This window comes from Medicago truncatula, chromosome 6, assembly GCF_003473485.1.
Source record: "Medicago truncatula cultivar Jemalong A17 chromosome 6, MtrunA17r5.0-ANR, whole genome shotgun sequence".
Classification (NCBI taxonomy): Eukaryota; Viridiplantae; Streptophyta; class Magnoliopsida; order Fabales; family Fabaceae; genus Medicago; species Medicago truncatula.
In genome coordinates, this window is record NC_053047.1 from 42669161 (window position 1) to 42685420 (window position 16260).

Consider the following 16260-nt stretch of genomic DNA (forward strand, 5'->3'; position numbering starts at 1 on the left):
GTGAGCCTAAGAATCGCAAAGATATTTCAACAATAAAAAAGAGAATAGCTTAGATGTTACATCTTGTTTAAAGCATGAAACATATAAGTATTTTCTATTTAGAACTACATAGCTTTAATTTCTTTATTGCATTGTGAGTACACGTAGAAATAGGGAAGCACCATCTTAAGCTTAATAATGGAGCAAGAATTAAGCACCATCTTAATTCTTACACCATCTTTATTGCATTGATGGAGCAAGAATTTAGCTAAGGCTCAACTGATGTCTTTAAATATAATTCTTGTTTCTTCGAGTGATTAATTTTGAGCAAGAAACTTTGTCCCTCAAGGTTTCCTAGTTTCACCAAGAGAGTGTTAGATACGGTTGTTTTTTGGGTTTGTTGAGCTACACTAAGAAATGTGTAAAAAAAAGGTAAAGGCATAATGATAAAATGGATAAAAATGTGAAATAAACTTGATTAATTGATTGGATGTGTCAAATACAAAGTACGAATTGAGTATTTAGAGCAAAAACTACGTCTATTAACCAAATGACGTGGCTTACAATGTCAAGTCTTTGTTCTTCTAATTTTGGACGTAGTGTGTGGTTTCCCTCCTTGAGGGGATTGTGGCACCCCCTCGTTCAGATGTCGGTATCATTGTTAACAAGATGATTCATTGATACAATTCTTTGTGCCTAGCTCCACAAAGATTGTGTTTCATCCATCATCTCTATTTGCAGTTAGTGGTGCTACAAACATGGATTGTTCTAACGCTCGCCTAACCTTCCATCAACTGAGAGGTTTCCTCACCTAAAGTTCAATTGTCTATTTGTCGATGTTGGCTAACATGATATTCATTTAGAGGTGTAAACACTCCTATATATTTTATATTATTTTCCTTAAAAAAAATATTTTATATTATTTTGTAAATAAATTATCTTTTTATTTTAATATTAATTTTCATAATAAGGGGTAAAATAAATACTTTAAAGTTGCAATAACGTGTGTGTGTGTAGTTAGAGGTACCGTTTTTTAACAACGTTGTTGGATTCTAATACATTCTCTATGCATAGTCGACTCTCGAACTCATTATATGATGATTTCATAAACCTTTCATTCTTTTAGGGGGTTTTTCAACGTTTTTCCTAACAAATAAACAATGATGGCGATCAATGGTTGCCTTCTTTTGATTTATGACTCTCGAACTAAGAATATTGATCGAGACCCTTAATTATGAATGAATCTTATGCAAGAAAAAATGTAAGAAAAAAGATATTCAAATAATTAAAATAACATAATTTTATTGATTCGCCAAAGACGCCAAAAATCTTAAGAATATGGACTAAATTAGGATCTTTGAGGAGGACCCGAATGAGATGTTGGAGTCCGAGGATCTATGGTGGAGCCACAAGGCTAGGTCTCTATGTTTACAACATGTGATAATAATACGTTCTTTTAACTAAAAGTTAATCGGAAGAGAAATATGAATAAAATATCTTCTGTTATGCTCAATGATAGAAACGTCTATGATAATTTCGATCATATTGATATAAATTTCATTAACTATTTCTCCAATATTTTTTTCCCTACACCCTTGTATTAGTCTATCTTTGTTTGTCTCAAGCAGAGACGAGGAAAAGTCTCTCCATGACCCTTTACAAGGTTTGCCAGATTGGAGCAGTTTTTTCTTAATCAAGTAGTCTAGTAGCTAGATTAATAAAGTGTGGAGAAAATCTTATTCGGAAAGATATTCCGCAGCTCAAAAGAAAAATCATGGCGTTAATGTATTCCAGGCCAGACCTATGGTTCCTACATCCGACGATTTCACGCTATTACTTTGATATTCTATCAAAACAAGACTTGTGAGATATGCATAAAGGAGCCATTGCCATCTTTTCTTATTTGGTTTGGGAACAATATTGTAATGCTAATCTTCCTCGTGTACATGCTTCCCTGTATTTTTATAATTGTGTGAATCCAAGAATTAAATCAAACACATGTTGAACGATCCCAAATCCCTTTTTAATCAAACGTATTCTTGGTAGATGGTACTATTAGTAGCATGCTCTAGTCATATACAAGTTCCAAGATAAGAGGCGAGTTTTCTACGTACACTTTTTTCCTCAAATTCTACATATTAAAAAGCATCTCTGATAAACCCTCTTTTCCATAATTATTTTTGTTTCACAACTACATTATAATCCCATGTAAACTGGTCAATATAAAAGTAGTACTACTACCTCAAATTTCCTAGTGAATAGTGATATGCCTGTTCATAGTAAACAGAATTCTTTCACTATTATGAAGAAGACACGATATGGAACCAGATATCAAACCCTAATCGGTTCATTGCTCAACAATTGAAACACACACACACCTTTACACGGTATCCATACTTGATTTATCATTACTTAGTGATTAGAAGTGTTTCCAAGTTCAAGATTTCTTTCTTATAATATTTTCTTGTGTTTTACACAATCAAAATCAAAGCATTTCATTGCTGATATGAGTAATACAGCAAAAAAATATAACAAAAGTCGCAGCAAAGAGCATAAGGTAGCTACTCTTGCAAGAGTATAAACAGTACCATTAGATTTTCACCTAGCAAATTCTCAAACTCATGCATTTGCTTTCCATATATATTATTAATTTTGAACCATGGTTGCAATTTAAAATCACAGAAATATCAACGAAGACAGCCAAACATGGAGTGGTTTGATAGAACCAAACTACATAAACAAACAACCCTTGGTGGGTTAAGAAAAAATACATGTTGTAGCCTCGTATTAAGGTCTAACTTTCATAACCCCGGCTTATTACAAAACATCTTACTTACTTAAGGCTTGAACTTCCTGTATGGTCGGCCATTGTCTTCATCTTGCATATGCTGTAATCATAAAATCATGTCTAAGTGCAAATAAAAACATTCATACATACATACATGAAAAAAGGTAAAAGTGAAAACAGAATGGTTTAAAAACCATATCACATCATTTAACAATTAAAGATTAAAAATACATTACAACTAAATGATCAGACAGATTTAAACTGAATCAAAAGGAATTCATCAACAAACAACAAAATGAATCATGGAGCGACACAAGAAAGTAAGGTCCAATTGCTTGTTTGGATTCTCATTTTCCTAGCTTCGCTCATGTTACAAAGCCATGGTTTGTGAGAAGCTGGAAATTTAAGCTTCATCTTGGATGTGTGTTCCGTCACTTTTGAACGTATAATGTGTGTTTGGTTGGTATCACGGTGGATTTATCAAAATCACATTGAGCCACTGTGATTTTGCAAAAGCTACACCATGATACCAAACATACACCTAGTAGTTCAAAAATCCAGTAACAAATAAATCATTATCATGTATGAGGACAAAAACATTCAATTTATTATAGATAACAAGGTTTGTGGACAGTGATGAGCAGCCATCTATGAGTCATCTTAAACTCCAACTTCACAATTTAGATATTGCAACAAAAAATTCAAGCAAGCATAGAAAATTACTGTCTGCTCATTTTGTTTAAATATAATAAACACAAACGTTAAATAGGCCCTGTTTTGATAAACAACTTATTTGCAGCTTATAGCACAAGCGTTTATCATGATAAGTGCTTATGCATAAGCTATTTATATAGCAAAAAAATAAAGGGCCTGTTTGTATTGGCTTATTTGAGCTTATCTACTGACATAAGTTTTGTAAGACTGTTCGGAAGAAACAATAATACATCATTTAAGTACAATACATTACTACTGAGTACTAAAAGATCAGACCGATTTTAAACTTAACCAAAAGGAATTCAGCAACAAACAACAAGACCAGGCATGAAGTGAGTCCGAAAAGTCTAGGGTTGTCAATTGCAAACTGCGGAAAATAGTGGTTTGTTCAAATTCCACAACGTTACACAATGCTTCAGCGACAATATCGTGGTTTGTTCAAATTCCACAACATTACACAGTGCTTCAGCGACGATATAGCCATTATTTAACAAAACTACAAACTAAATAGCATATAACGGAACAATGTGACTTGTTCTTATTTCGCTTGGGATAGTACTATAGCACCACTATTTGAGTTTGACAACCCATAGAAGGTCTAATTGCTTGCTTGGATTCTTGTTTTCTTAGTTTGGCTCGTGTTTCAAAGCCACAGTATGTACGAAGCTGGACATTGGAGCTTCATTTTGGACTTGCACATTTGGAACGCAAAAACAAACGTATATTAAGTTCAAGAATTCAGTGACATAAATTAATCATATTATCATGTATTAGGACTCAAACTTCCAATTTACTACAGCTAACAAGGTTTGTAGACAGAGCGGAGCACCCATCTATGCTCCAACATCTTAAACTTCAAATTCACAATTTAAACATTACAACCAATAATTCAAGCAAGCATTTAAAATTAATGTCTGCACGCATCTTTAAATAATCATACTCAATTTGTTTAGATCAAAACACACACAATCATTAACCGATTCCAAAAGCTGGAAAATCCAACTTTAGGACTTGTTTGGATTTTCTTATTTGAGCTTATCTACTAACATAAGCACTTGTGGGACTGTTTGGGAGAACAAATGAAAACAGCTTAAGGCAAGATCATAAGCTGTTTTCAACTTATTTTCATAAGCTCTCAAACATAGCTTACAAAAACAGCTTATAACTTGTACAAAAACAATTAAACTGTACTTTGGGCCTGTTTGGATTGGCTTATTTGAGCTTACCTACTGGCACAAGTCTTGTGAGACTGAGAGAACTTACGAAAACAGCTTATGACAATTTTCACAAGCTTTTTTGGGCTTGTTTTCATAAGTTCTCCAAAATAGCTTATAATAAAACAATTTTATTTTATTTTATCTTTTTCTATAAAAATAGCTTATGTAAGCTTATAGCATTAGTGCTTATCATGACAAGTGCTTGTGCTATAAGGTGCAAATGAAGTAGATTATGCAAACAGGACTTAATCAAAATCAAATTGTCCAAGTCAATGCATTCACAATAAAAAGCACTCAATCACACATTCAACATGTAGCAGCTTGTACATTAAAAAGAAGCACAATTCTCATGATGCAACATTGTGATGGCATAAATTGAAGTTGTAAATATGAAAGTTCAGCTAATCATCACAAACCTAATAAAACCCCTAAATTCATCTGAACTGTAGATAAATTGATCAATCATCACAAACCTCATAAAATCCCTAAATTCATCTGAACTGTAGATAAATTGATCAATCATCACAAACCTAATAAAATCCCTAAATTCTGAATTGTTAATAAATTGATCAATGATGGTAGACTGAGATAATCAAGTTTTATAGCATCTACAAAAATAGCTTATGCAAGCTTATATACAAGCGCTTATCATTATAAATGCTTGTGCGATAGCTCGCAAATCACGTGTTTATCCTAACAGACCCAAAATAAAGTTAAATTGTGTTTGTATAAGCTATCTAAGAGCCTGTTTGGATTGGCTTATTTTTTAGCTTATGAAAAATAGCTTATGCAAATAAATAAGCTTTTATGTTAATTCATAAGTTCTCACAAAAAAACATTGCATCTTCATAAGCTATTTTTTTCATAAACTACCTTGACAAGCTTGATTATTTGCATAAGCTAAAAAATAAGTCAATCCAAAAGGTCTCAGAACTTTTGAAAATAAGTTGAAAACAGATTATGAGCAATGTAATAAGTTGTTTTTTCATAAGCTATTCCAATCAAGGTCACAAAACTTATGGCAGTATATAAGCTGAAATAAGTCAATCCAAATTCCAAACAGCCTATATTCCCTAAAATCTGAAATGTGGATGAATCAATCATATAGTAAAATTGAAAAAGAGAGAAGAAGATGAAAATGGAAGTGGCTTACGAATTCTTTGACGATGCCTTTGTAGACGAGAACAGGAAGAGCGATACCGAAGATACCAACGAGAAGAAGATTGCGACGACTCCAACGGAAATTGTGTTCAAGATTCTCTCTAGCAGTTCCCCAATCTTCAATGTATTTGTTTTTCTTTGCTTCCATTCCTCCACCCATTTTCGATGATGATGATGATTCTTCTTCTTCCTTCAGATCTCTCTCTCTCTCTCTCTTGTTCTCTTTCTCTCACACCTCACTCACTGTATTTACCTCTCTCTGAATGGGCCTGGGCTTGGGCCTAACCCACCCAACTCTATCATCTGAGTCTAAAAATATATATTTTAATACATACAAAATTTTCAAAAAAATAAAAGGATACGATGCAAACGTACCTGGAAATTAAAATGGGTCAATTTTTTTTATTTTTTTTTGGAAAGAAAATGAGTAAAATATCAGATTTTTCTGTCTTTGTACCAAATTTTCAATTTGATCACTGACTCTATTAATAAATCAAAACGATCTATGTCTTTACCAAACGTTTCTCAGTTAGGTCCCTCCGTTAGTTTCCTTCAACACCGAGTCAGTCGGGCCTGCGTCCTCCAACACATAATCAGCTGGGCATGCGTCCTCCAACTCCAAATCAGCCTTGATTGCGATTAAAAATGGTAATTTTATTCTATTTTTTATAAACATTTGACAAAGATAGAGATCATTTTGAGCTATTAATAGAGTCAGGATCAAATTAAGAATAATTTGGTACAAAAATAAAGACCAATTTTGTGGTTCATTAGAAAAAAAATGGGTGAATTTATTATTGACTTGACTATATAGATGTATAAAAAAAATTAATTACATCAATTGTGAGGACTACAAACTGAAACGCAGTATCGATTTGGAAAAAAATAAATGAATGGAAAATAAACAAAAGGGTATGAAAAATTACATACATCTGTAAAGATTTGAGTGACAAATATTTATCTAGCATTCATCTCCAAAACAAAACAAAAACAATATATATATAGGTTAGGATCAAATGGCATCAAGGTGTCAAATTAAATATGACACCAAATCTCATCCATTCAATTTGTTTAATTCAAAGGCTTAAAACAAACACTAAAACAATTAATGTAATCAAATATTTCTTGATTTGTTTTTCTCTATCTTTCCTTTAATGGCGTATTTTTCATTTAAGTCTGAATTTATTTTCTCACATATGCCCTTCATTTCAATTTCAAAATTTTCTCTTGTGTCCATCATCACTTATATTATTTCTTGCCTTTTTTTTTATCACATAATTTTCTCAATTTCTGTATAGTTATAAGTGTCTGAATCTCACTGCAAATCGATGGATGGTAAAATTAAATTAAGTGATAAATAAATTTCAATCAATTTACTGGAAAAAACTTGTGTTATTAAAAAAGAACATTAGCATTGTTGCAAATAAAGTTTATACAAAATATCTATTTAAAAAAACTAAGTGTGGCAGCAACAGAAGTGATGAAGGAAAGCGAAATACTCAAAAATTGAAATGAAGGGCATATATGAGAAATGAATTTCATACATGAATGCAAAATCAAACATTAAAGAAAAGATATAGCAAGACAAATCAAGAAATATTTGATCGTTTTAATTGTTCTAGTGATTGTTTTAAGCCTTTGGGTTAAATAAATTAAATGGATAAGATTTGGTGTCACATTTAATTTGACACCTTGATGTCATTTGATCTTATCCCTATATATGTATATATATAGGGGATATTTTGACTCCAAGAGTAAATTTGTTCACTTACTCCAAATCTTAGTCTTTAATTGTATTTTCAATTAATGGTTTAGATTGATTAATAATAAGTTGTATGGTAGGCTATAAATTTCTTCTCTATTGAAATTAACTCTCATCACCCTAAAATGGCAAAACATTCAATGACTTTGAATTGATTTTTTTTTTTTTTTGACCAAAATTGATTTTTTTTTATTCTTTTCCCTTTGCTTTTTTTCTACACGCATGATAAACTGCATAGTTTTTCTTTTTGAAGGAAAAAATTGTATTTTATTAAAGGAAAAAGAAAAACTATATAGAGAGAGGGGATACATACACGTCCTTAGTGCTAATAATTTAAAATAAATTAATTAATAAAATGTAGTTGTATGTATCAATATCATATCGTAAACACACATATTTCTAATAATCCTACATGTTTTAGTGAAGAAAACATGTGATATATATATATATAATGAAGAAAGCAACCAATATATGTCCTCTTATCCATATGTGGTAGTTTTTTTTTTTCCTCTACACAACTATATACAACTTTATTGTTTGTTTTCCTTATAGAAAAATATACAATTTTTTTTTCCTTCAAAAAGAAAGACCAAGTAGTTTATTATGCGTGTAAAAAAAATGCAAAGAGAGAACAATAAAAAAAACAATCCATTCAAAGTCATTAATTGTTTTGCCATTTTGGGGTAATGAGAGTTAACTCCAATAGAGAAGAAAATTATAGTCTACCATACCATTTATTATTAATCAATCTAAACCTTTAATTGACAATACAATTAAAAATCAAGATTTGGAGTAAGTAAACAAACTTATTCTTGAAATCAAAATATCACCCCTCATATATATATAATATTTTATTTTATATTTATTAGCAATAAAAGCCACTGTTATAAGCGATAAAAGCCTCCCCCGTGCGTTGTTATATTTATCAGTTACAAATTGTAGGGTTATATTATCATTATGTTCCTTCAAAAAAAATCATTATGTCACTAGCTTAACCAAAGTCCTGAGTTCGAATCTAGCTTTAGATGTGCAACACCGTTCAAACTTTTAGGGAAAGTTTGTCGTCCATCTGGGTCCCACAAGGCTCAAGATTTTAAAAAAAAAAACTATATAACTGAAAAGGCCAGACTCTATGTCATACAAAAAGAATATGTACATTTTGTCAAACAAAAAAGCATATATACATGTGATTAAGGTTGGAATAAATTAAACCGAAAATCACGGATTTATGTCCAAACCTACATTAGATCTATGCCACGTTAGATTTCTTTTTAAATGGATAAGGCTAAGATTTTTTTACAAAACCTATATAACTGAAAAGGCCAGACTTTGTGCCACACAAAAAAGCATATATACTCGTGATTAAGGTTGGAATAAATCAGACAGACAATCAAGGATTTACGTTCAAGCCTACTTCAGACCTATGTCACATTAGACTTTTTAAAAAAAAAAAAAAAAAGATAGATAAGACTAAGATATTTTTCAAAAACCCATATAAATGAAAGGGCCGGACTTTATGGCACACAAAAAGCTTATATACATGTGATTAAGGTTGGAATAAATCAGACCGACAATTATGAATTTACGTCCAAGCCTACTTCAGACCTATGCCACGTTAGTTTTTTCTTAATAGATAAGGTTAAGATTTAAAAAAAAACTATTTAACTAAAAAGGCCAAGCTCTATGCCATACAAAAAGTCTATATACCCGTGATTAAGGTTGCAATAAATCAGACTGACAGTCATGGATTTACATCCAAGCCTACTTCAGACCTATGCCACGTTTGATTTCTGTGTAAATAGATAAGTCTAAGATTTTTTTTAAAAACTTATATAACTGAAAAGGCCAGACTCTCTGCCACACAAAAAGTTTATATACCTGTGATTAAGGTTGGAATAAATCAGACCGACAATCATGAATTTACGTCCAATCTTATTTCAGACCTATGCTACATTATATTATTTTTTTTATAAATAAAATAGATAAGGCTAAGATATTTTTTAAAAACCCATATAACTGAAAAGGTCAGACTTTATGCCACACAAAAAGCCTATAAATTCGTAATTAAGGTTGGAATAAATCAGATCGACAATCATGAATTTACGTCCAAGCCTATTTTAGACCTATGCCACGTTAGATTTTTTTTTTTAAATAGATAAGGTTAAGATTTAAAAATATATATATATATATATATATATATATATATATATATATAACTAAAAAGGCCAAGCTCAATGCCATACAAAAAACTTATATACATGTGATTAAAGTTGTGATTAAAGTTGGAATAAATCTAACCGACAATCATGGATTTACTTCAAAGTCTACTTCAGACCTACGCCACATTAGATTTCTTTTTTAAAAAAAAAAAAAAAAACTATATAACTGAAAAGACCAAACTCCATGCCACACAAAAAAGCCTTTTTAGGCCTAACAAACTATCATACTTTTTCAAGCAAGCAAACTTAAGACATTTTATTAATAATAGTAGCAGTATAACTTGGAGTTACATCAAACGTGATGCGAGAAACATGTGATGAAATTGCCATTGCAAAAGCATGAGTGCTTTCGTTTGATTGACGCCTAATAAACACAACTTCACGGTTGTTAACATTTTGAAGTAAAATTTTGCATTTATCAACAATTAAACCATACTTCGAATGATTCACCTTGTTAGAATGCACATCATCATCTAATAACATTTTGTACTTTATGTTAAACATTTCCATCTTTTTGTTTTATATAAAAGTATTTTTATTAATTTAAGCATACATCCTTGCATATATCATTGTAAAATGTAACTGAAATAAGTTGTTCTCCTCCACAAGAAAAACTCCTAAAAACACTAAAATAAGTTATTATATAAAATCATACTCTTTAACTCATCTAAAAAAAATAATTTACTCTCTAATTATCATGATAAATATCAAGATATAACTTAAATTTGTTGACATATTAATTCAAGTCTTTTTTTTTTTGGTAAAAAATTCAAAAGTCTTTTTAAATATGTGTAAGATTACATATTGAAAAATGTTGAAATGAAATAAGTTTTTAAGTAAATATACATGTCATATAGACGTTAAAAAATGTTAGACTCTTCCAAATAAAAAAAAGAAGAAGTCTATAATAGATAACAAGCCATACTTGTTTTTGAAATTTTCTATCATGCCACGTTTATGCCCTACATAGTTACATAGTATAATTCGGCCCGACATATTTTCATCCTTACATTTAACTAATTTATCTTAGAGTTTGTTTCAAACTACGTCAAAACCCGTTTCCTCAACGGATCAGATCACCTCTAATTATCAACCCACATAAGGACTATGATATGGATGTGCCCTAGAAAACACCAAATTAGGACCACTTTCGCTTATCTAGACCATTCATTTCATATCCAAAGCCAAGTTACTCTAATCTACATAGTGTGTCCTCCCACAACCAAATAGTAAGTGCTAGAGTCACCAAAAACCCTACTTCAACGCTATATGCTAACTCATAATATTCTCTTCGCATACATTTTTCTACCTTAAAAATATTATTTATCTTATTTTATCGCCCCTTCAAAAACAAGGAAGCTACTAATCAAAATCCGACAATCATAAATAAGAAATGATATTTGAACAACAATTTTTTGACAACTTTTATAACAACTTTATCTTTCATACTCACATTGTGTTTTTACTTTTTTCATTATTGTTTTAGTTTTCGTGCCAATATTATACTTTTTTTTTTTCTTTATCTTTGGTAATCTCAATGGTTGTCTCATGAATAGTTTGTTAAAATAACATACCTTATGCTAAATTACTCAAAATCTTCTTAGGTTTCACATTTATACTTTAACCTTAAATTAAATTTGATTAACCATTGTAACGATTTATGTGGGACCCTATGAGTAATATAAGGGACAACAAATAGAGTTAGAAGTGGAATGGAGAAAGAGAAGAGAAGCTCCTTCCTTACATTGATTTGTGTGACGAAATTCTAAGCAACAAACTCTCTGTCACATAAATCTTTCACTCTTTCGTACGTTTTTCTTCTTCAACCTTCAAAACCTTCTCTAGATCCCCTTTTTAGATCATACATAAATTTCATCATTATGCTTCAAAAATGTTAGATTTTGTTTCATGCAACCTTTTCTTTATTTAGATTTCATCAAAATCTTATCTTTATATGCTCAATTGTTGATCTGATTTTGTTACCACAGGTTTAAGCAACAAAGATCTTAACTTTGCCTCTCGCTGTGTTCTTTCATCTTCCTCCGACAAGGTTCGTCTCTGTTTCATGTCTACCTCGTACCCTACATTGTTTGTGTTTTTTCAATAAAGTTTGTTTTTTTCTTCATAGGGGATAGCCCTTTTACTGCCCTAGACCGTTATTTATTGTTGGGCTGTGTTTGGTTGAAATGGGTCATTTTGTTTTTGCCATGTGTTAATGGTAATCTAGCTAATTGCTACGAAAGGGTTAAACTTGAACCAAACCACCATAAAATTGATATTTTTTCATGTCATTTTCTATGTTATACCTTTTTTTTTTGTGTGTAAATTGCGTGCAACTGCAGAGAGTAATCCCTCGAGTTGGGTGGCAAAACTCTCTCTGAAGAGATTTATCTCTGCTGCATTCCTAGAGCTTGATTTGAACCCATGACCTTCTTGGGTCTATGTGATACCTTTTGTGCTATGGTCTTTATGATGTACATTTCTAATTTAGTAACTTGGTTTTATAATAATGATTAGAGCTAGGTATGAAACAAATCAAAATAGGTGAATCTAGGTCCTTTGCCACTTTCTTTATTTGGTTATGAGATAATAAATGATTTTGAATGTCTTTCTTGGCAAATTAAACTTGCATTCTGAGAGGGTTAAATTTACACTCCAAAACAGTATTTAATTTTTTGGCTATTTATGATTTGTTATGTGGAATCTTGTTTTGAGCTTGGTTTAGCTGCTTTTATACTGTTTCCAAGTTTGCCACCCAGTTTTTCAAGGTCCTAGATGGGGTTTCCTAACCTATGTCTAAAACTATTCATTTTCCTTCTTTGAGGGTTTTGGATGTTGTGCACAATGTTGTTACTATCGGGCTATTCGTGCGACTCGTGTCATGATTCGAAATGATATTAGATGCAATTGATACATATCGAAACAGTAATCTCCAAATTTTTCCGCTTCATGATTCAAAAGAAGATATGCATAGCTGTTGAGTCGGTCGATATACAGTCTCAAGAAACATGTCAATAACAATCTCTGGGTGTTGAATTTATTCAAGAATGTGATTTTGCCTGATTAAGTATATTTCATAATGTTTGTTGTTTAACAATATTAAGGTTTATTGTTTTATTATTTATTTGATCCGTTTTTTGAATGTATCAGGTGCTAGATTTCTAGGAAAATCAAATGCATCGTGCTTCATTTTCTCTTACACCTAAGAATCAAGTAAAGGACCAAACAGGTTCAAGTTTGCCCAATAATCAACATAGAAGTCTTCCAGATCCCATATATGTTTCTTCTTCAGATGATGAAAATAACCTCTCTAATGATGACGCATCTAAGCAGCTAGTGCTTTATGACCCTGAGACAAATGTAGACAATGCAAATCAACTTACCCCTGATCCTATTCAGTGTAGACCTCCACGTCCGCGAAGCAGACCTCCAGGCTCAGCTCCTAGAGTTTTGCCAGCAGTTGGTGCTTTCACTGTTCAATGTGCTAACTGTTTTAAATGGAGGTTGATTCCAACCAAGGAAAAATATGAAGAAATTCGTGAATATATCCTTCAAGAACCCTTTGTCTGTGACAAAGCTCGTGAGTGGCGACCTGATGTATCCTGTGATGATCCAGAGGATATCTCTCAGGATGGCAGTAGGATTTGGGCTATTGATAAGCCAAGCATTGCACAACCTCCAGATGGATGGCAGCGACTGCTACGAATCAGAGGTGAAGGAAGCAGCAAATTCGCAGACATGTATGTATCCATTATTATTGGTCATTCTTTTTTTCTGTTATTAGAAAATACATACAACCTTATAAAATGATACAACACCACTGCTCTCCCATTCATTATGAAATTTTTCTGCTAGAAAGTCTACCCTCATGGAATTTATAATTTGTTTATCATCATTTTGTCACTGTTCTGATTTTTTTAATATTTCAGATACTATGAAGCACCATCCGGAAAGAAACTGCGCTCAATGGTCGAGGTCCACAAGTATGTTCCTGCCGCTTCAGCTTTACTATCTCTGCAATGTGACCTTGAAAGCTACCTTGTCTTAATTGAATTATTGTTATCATCATTATTAATCATCGTCTTTCATCTTTCTTACATTTTGCTCCTGGTGCTTGTGTTTTAAGATTCTTGGCGGAACATCCTGAGTACATGACAGCTGGTGTAACTCCTGCACGGTTCTCATTCCAAATTCCTAAGCCATTGCAAGAAAACTATGTGAGGAAGCGCTCTCATGCTAAATCTATTGAACCTGAGCAAGGTACATAACATTTTAACCAAATCACAAGGGTTGTATGATGTTAAACTTGATGCACCAAAATTTTATCCATAGAAATTTTAGGGTGGTAAAGTGTAATTTGTACATTACTTTATATATATTTTTCACACTTACTCGTTCCCGCTTCTGTTTTTTGAAGACATCCATTTTATGTTACTTTTTAATTCATCTTCAGGTCCTTATAAAGTATTATACTATTGATATTCACCATGTATTTTTTTTCCAATAGCGAACTATGATTTGTACATGGTGTATAGCGTATCAAACAGTAAATGTTAATCTAGCACCCTCTTTTTGAATGAAATGTTGGTACTGAGGATTTTTGTGGATGGTGATATCTGTGATGCAGTGAGTCCTTTAGCTTGGGTAGGTCCAGAAGATGGTAATTCGAATGAGGAAACACTGGGGCTTCCTGATCCACGCATGGAATCACATGTTTCTGACCCTGCTAGCCGTCCTGCAAAGAAGCAAGCAACTGAGAGTTCCCTATATAAAGATGCAGTTTAGTAAGAACATTCGTTCATATGTTAAAGCAGAAGGAAGGACCTGATCAGATCTCTTAATCCCCTTTTTTTGCGTTACTTTTGGGTGTAATATTGCATCTCACTCTGTAATGTCTTGCAAATAGAGAAATGTATGATTTTTTGGATTAGTTAACCAAGTGTTGAAAATGAACTACTACAATGGATGGAAGGTATAGCTTGGCATGTATTTTGAGGTATGAACTGAGCATGCCAAAAACAATGTGTATAATGATATATTATCAGTTTGGGTTTAAAAGTATTTATCCTAGTCTTTTGAGTGCACTAGAAGTTAACTTAGAATATCAAATATCTAATCTATATGTTTGTTGTATTCTGCAAGGTAGTTAAACTCGCGATCCAACTCGTAGGATCGTCCGACTTTGTGATCTTGCCACCCTTTCGCGTGCTGGAACATGGCCGGAATCGAAATTTGGTGGGCGAGGCCAGGATCGCCGCGAAAAGTCGTAAATATGGTGAAATCGTACGTGTCCGCCGTTTTTGTTCTTGTTACGCAGAGTTGTTGCTCGCAGGTCGGATCCATGACCCGGTTCATTAAAACGACGATGTCAGTAATTGAACATGTGAAACGCAGTCGTTTCTTTATTTTTTTTGTTACACGCTGACGTTTACTTTTTTATTTCTTTCGCTTTGCCTTTTGTTTTTTTATACGCTGTCCTTGTTTTTTTGTCATACGCTGAGGTTTCTATCTTTTGCTAACACATTTTCTGTTTGTTTTCAATTATTAATTAATTTTTTAAGGTGGTTTCAATAATTAGTTAATATCCGATCATTTAAAAAAATTATACACACAAACAAAATAATATGAATAATAAGAGAATGTTTTCGGTCAAAAATAAATAAATAAATAAGAAAATATTGTATACATCTCAAAAAATAAGAAAATATTTAAGTTATATATATATATATAGGGGAATGATTTATTATTTAATTTATTTTTGAATTTATTCCCATACATACATAAATTTGTCCTCGATTTTTGTCAATTTGTGAATTTGGTAGGATCTTACGATCCTTCGATTCACGATCTTGTGACCCCTCTCCGATCTTGCCTAGGATCTCGATTTTCACTAACTTGGTATTCTGCTATATTCCGCTAGTATTTTGCCGGAATATTTGTTCCAGCAAATCAAAATTTGAGTTTGCCTGAATAGTTTTATTTGAATTTTTTTTGAATGAATTTGCTTTTCTGACAAACCCAAATTCAATTTTTATCACTTCTATTCTGTGATAAACTTTTTCAGAACCTATTTCTATTTGACAAACTTAAATTTTGAATTTTCTGGAAGAAATTTTGGTTGGACATTTTTCTGTGCAAATTTATCCATAACAGCACAGTTTATCTCCAAATTTAAATTTTGAATCACATGTTTGGAGCATCCCAACAAAGTTAGATGTGTATGAGAAGCCAGGACATGTTGTAATATTTGGTCAAGTTATTCTCAATGCTTTAGAATTATTTAATTCAGTGTATTATAGAAAGAAAGGTTTTACATGACTTGATAGTTTTGGTCTGCCTATAGATGTTACTGACTTTTTTCCTAGTTTACATGGTAATGCTTTGAAGATAATATCTTTTGAAAGTCTCAGATTATTTTCA

General features: G+C 32.0%; 2 protein-coding genes across 3 annotated transcripts; one reads left to right on the forward strand and one right to left on the reverse strand.

The window, feature by feature from the left end:
* Positions 1-2574: 2574 nt before the first annotated feature.
* LOC25497023 (uncharacterized) lies at positions 2575-6150 on the reverse strand. The gene is made up of 2 exons (XM_013597793.2): positions 5852-6150; positions 2575-2867 (listed from the first exon to the last, which is right to left on the reverse strand). Exons 1-2 carry the CDS (start codon positions 6017-6019, stop codon positions 2817-2819), a joined length of 219 nt encoding a protein of 72 aa, XP_013453247.2. The 5' UTR covers positions 6020-6150; the 3' UTR covers positions 2575-2816.
* A 5344-nt stretch (positions 6151-11494) lies between these two features.
* On the forward strand, positions 11495-14910 carry LOC25497024 (methyl-CpG-binding domain-containing protein 2). Of its 2 annotated transcripts, none has more exons than XM_013597794.3 (6): positions 11495-11647; positions 11829-11890; positions 12991-13580; positions 13770-13823; positions 13967-14100; positions 14468-14910. In XM_013597794.3, the coding sequence occupies exons 3-6, from the start codon at positions 13015-13017 to the stop codon at positions 14623-14625; spliced, it is 912 nt and encodes a 303-aa protein (XP_013453248.1). In that variant the 5' UTR covers positions 11495-11647; positions 11829-11890; positions 12991-13014; the 3' UTR covers positions 14626-14910. The 2 variants fall into 2 exon arrangements, with proteins under 2 accessions (XP_013453248.1, XP_024642426.1); XM_024786658.2 differs by having other exon boundaries at positions 11537-11733.
* The last annotated feature ends 1350 nt before the right edge of the window (positions 14911-16260 follow it).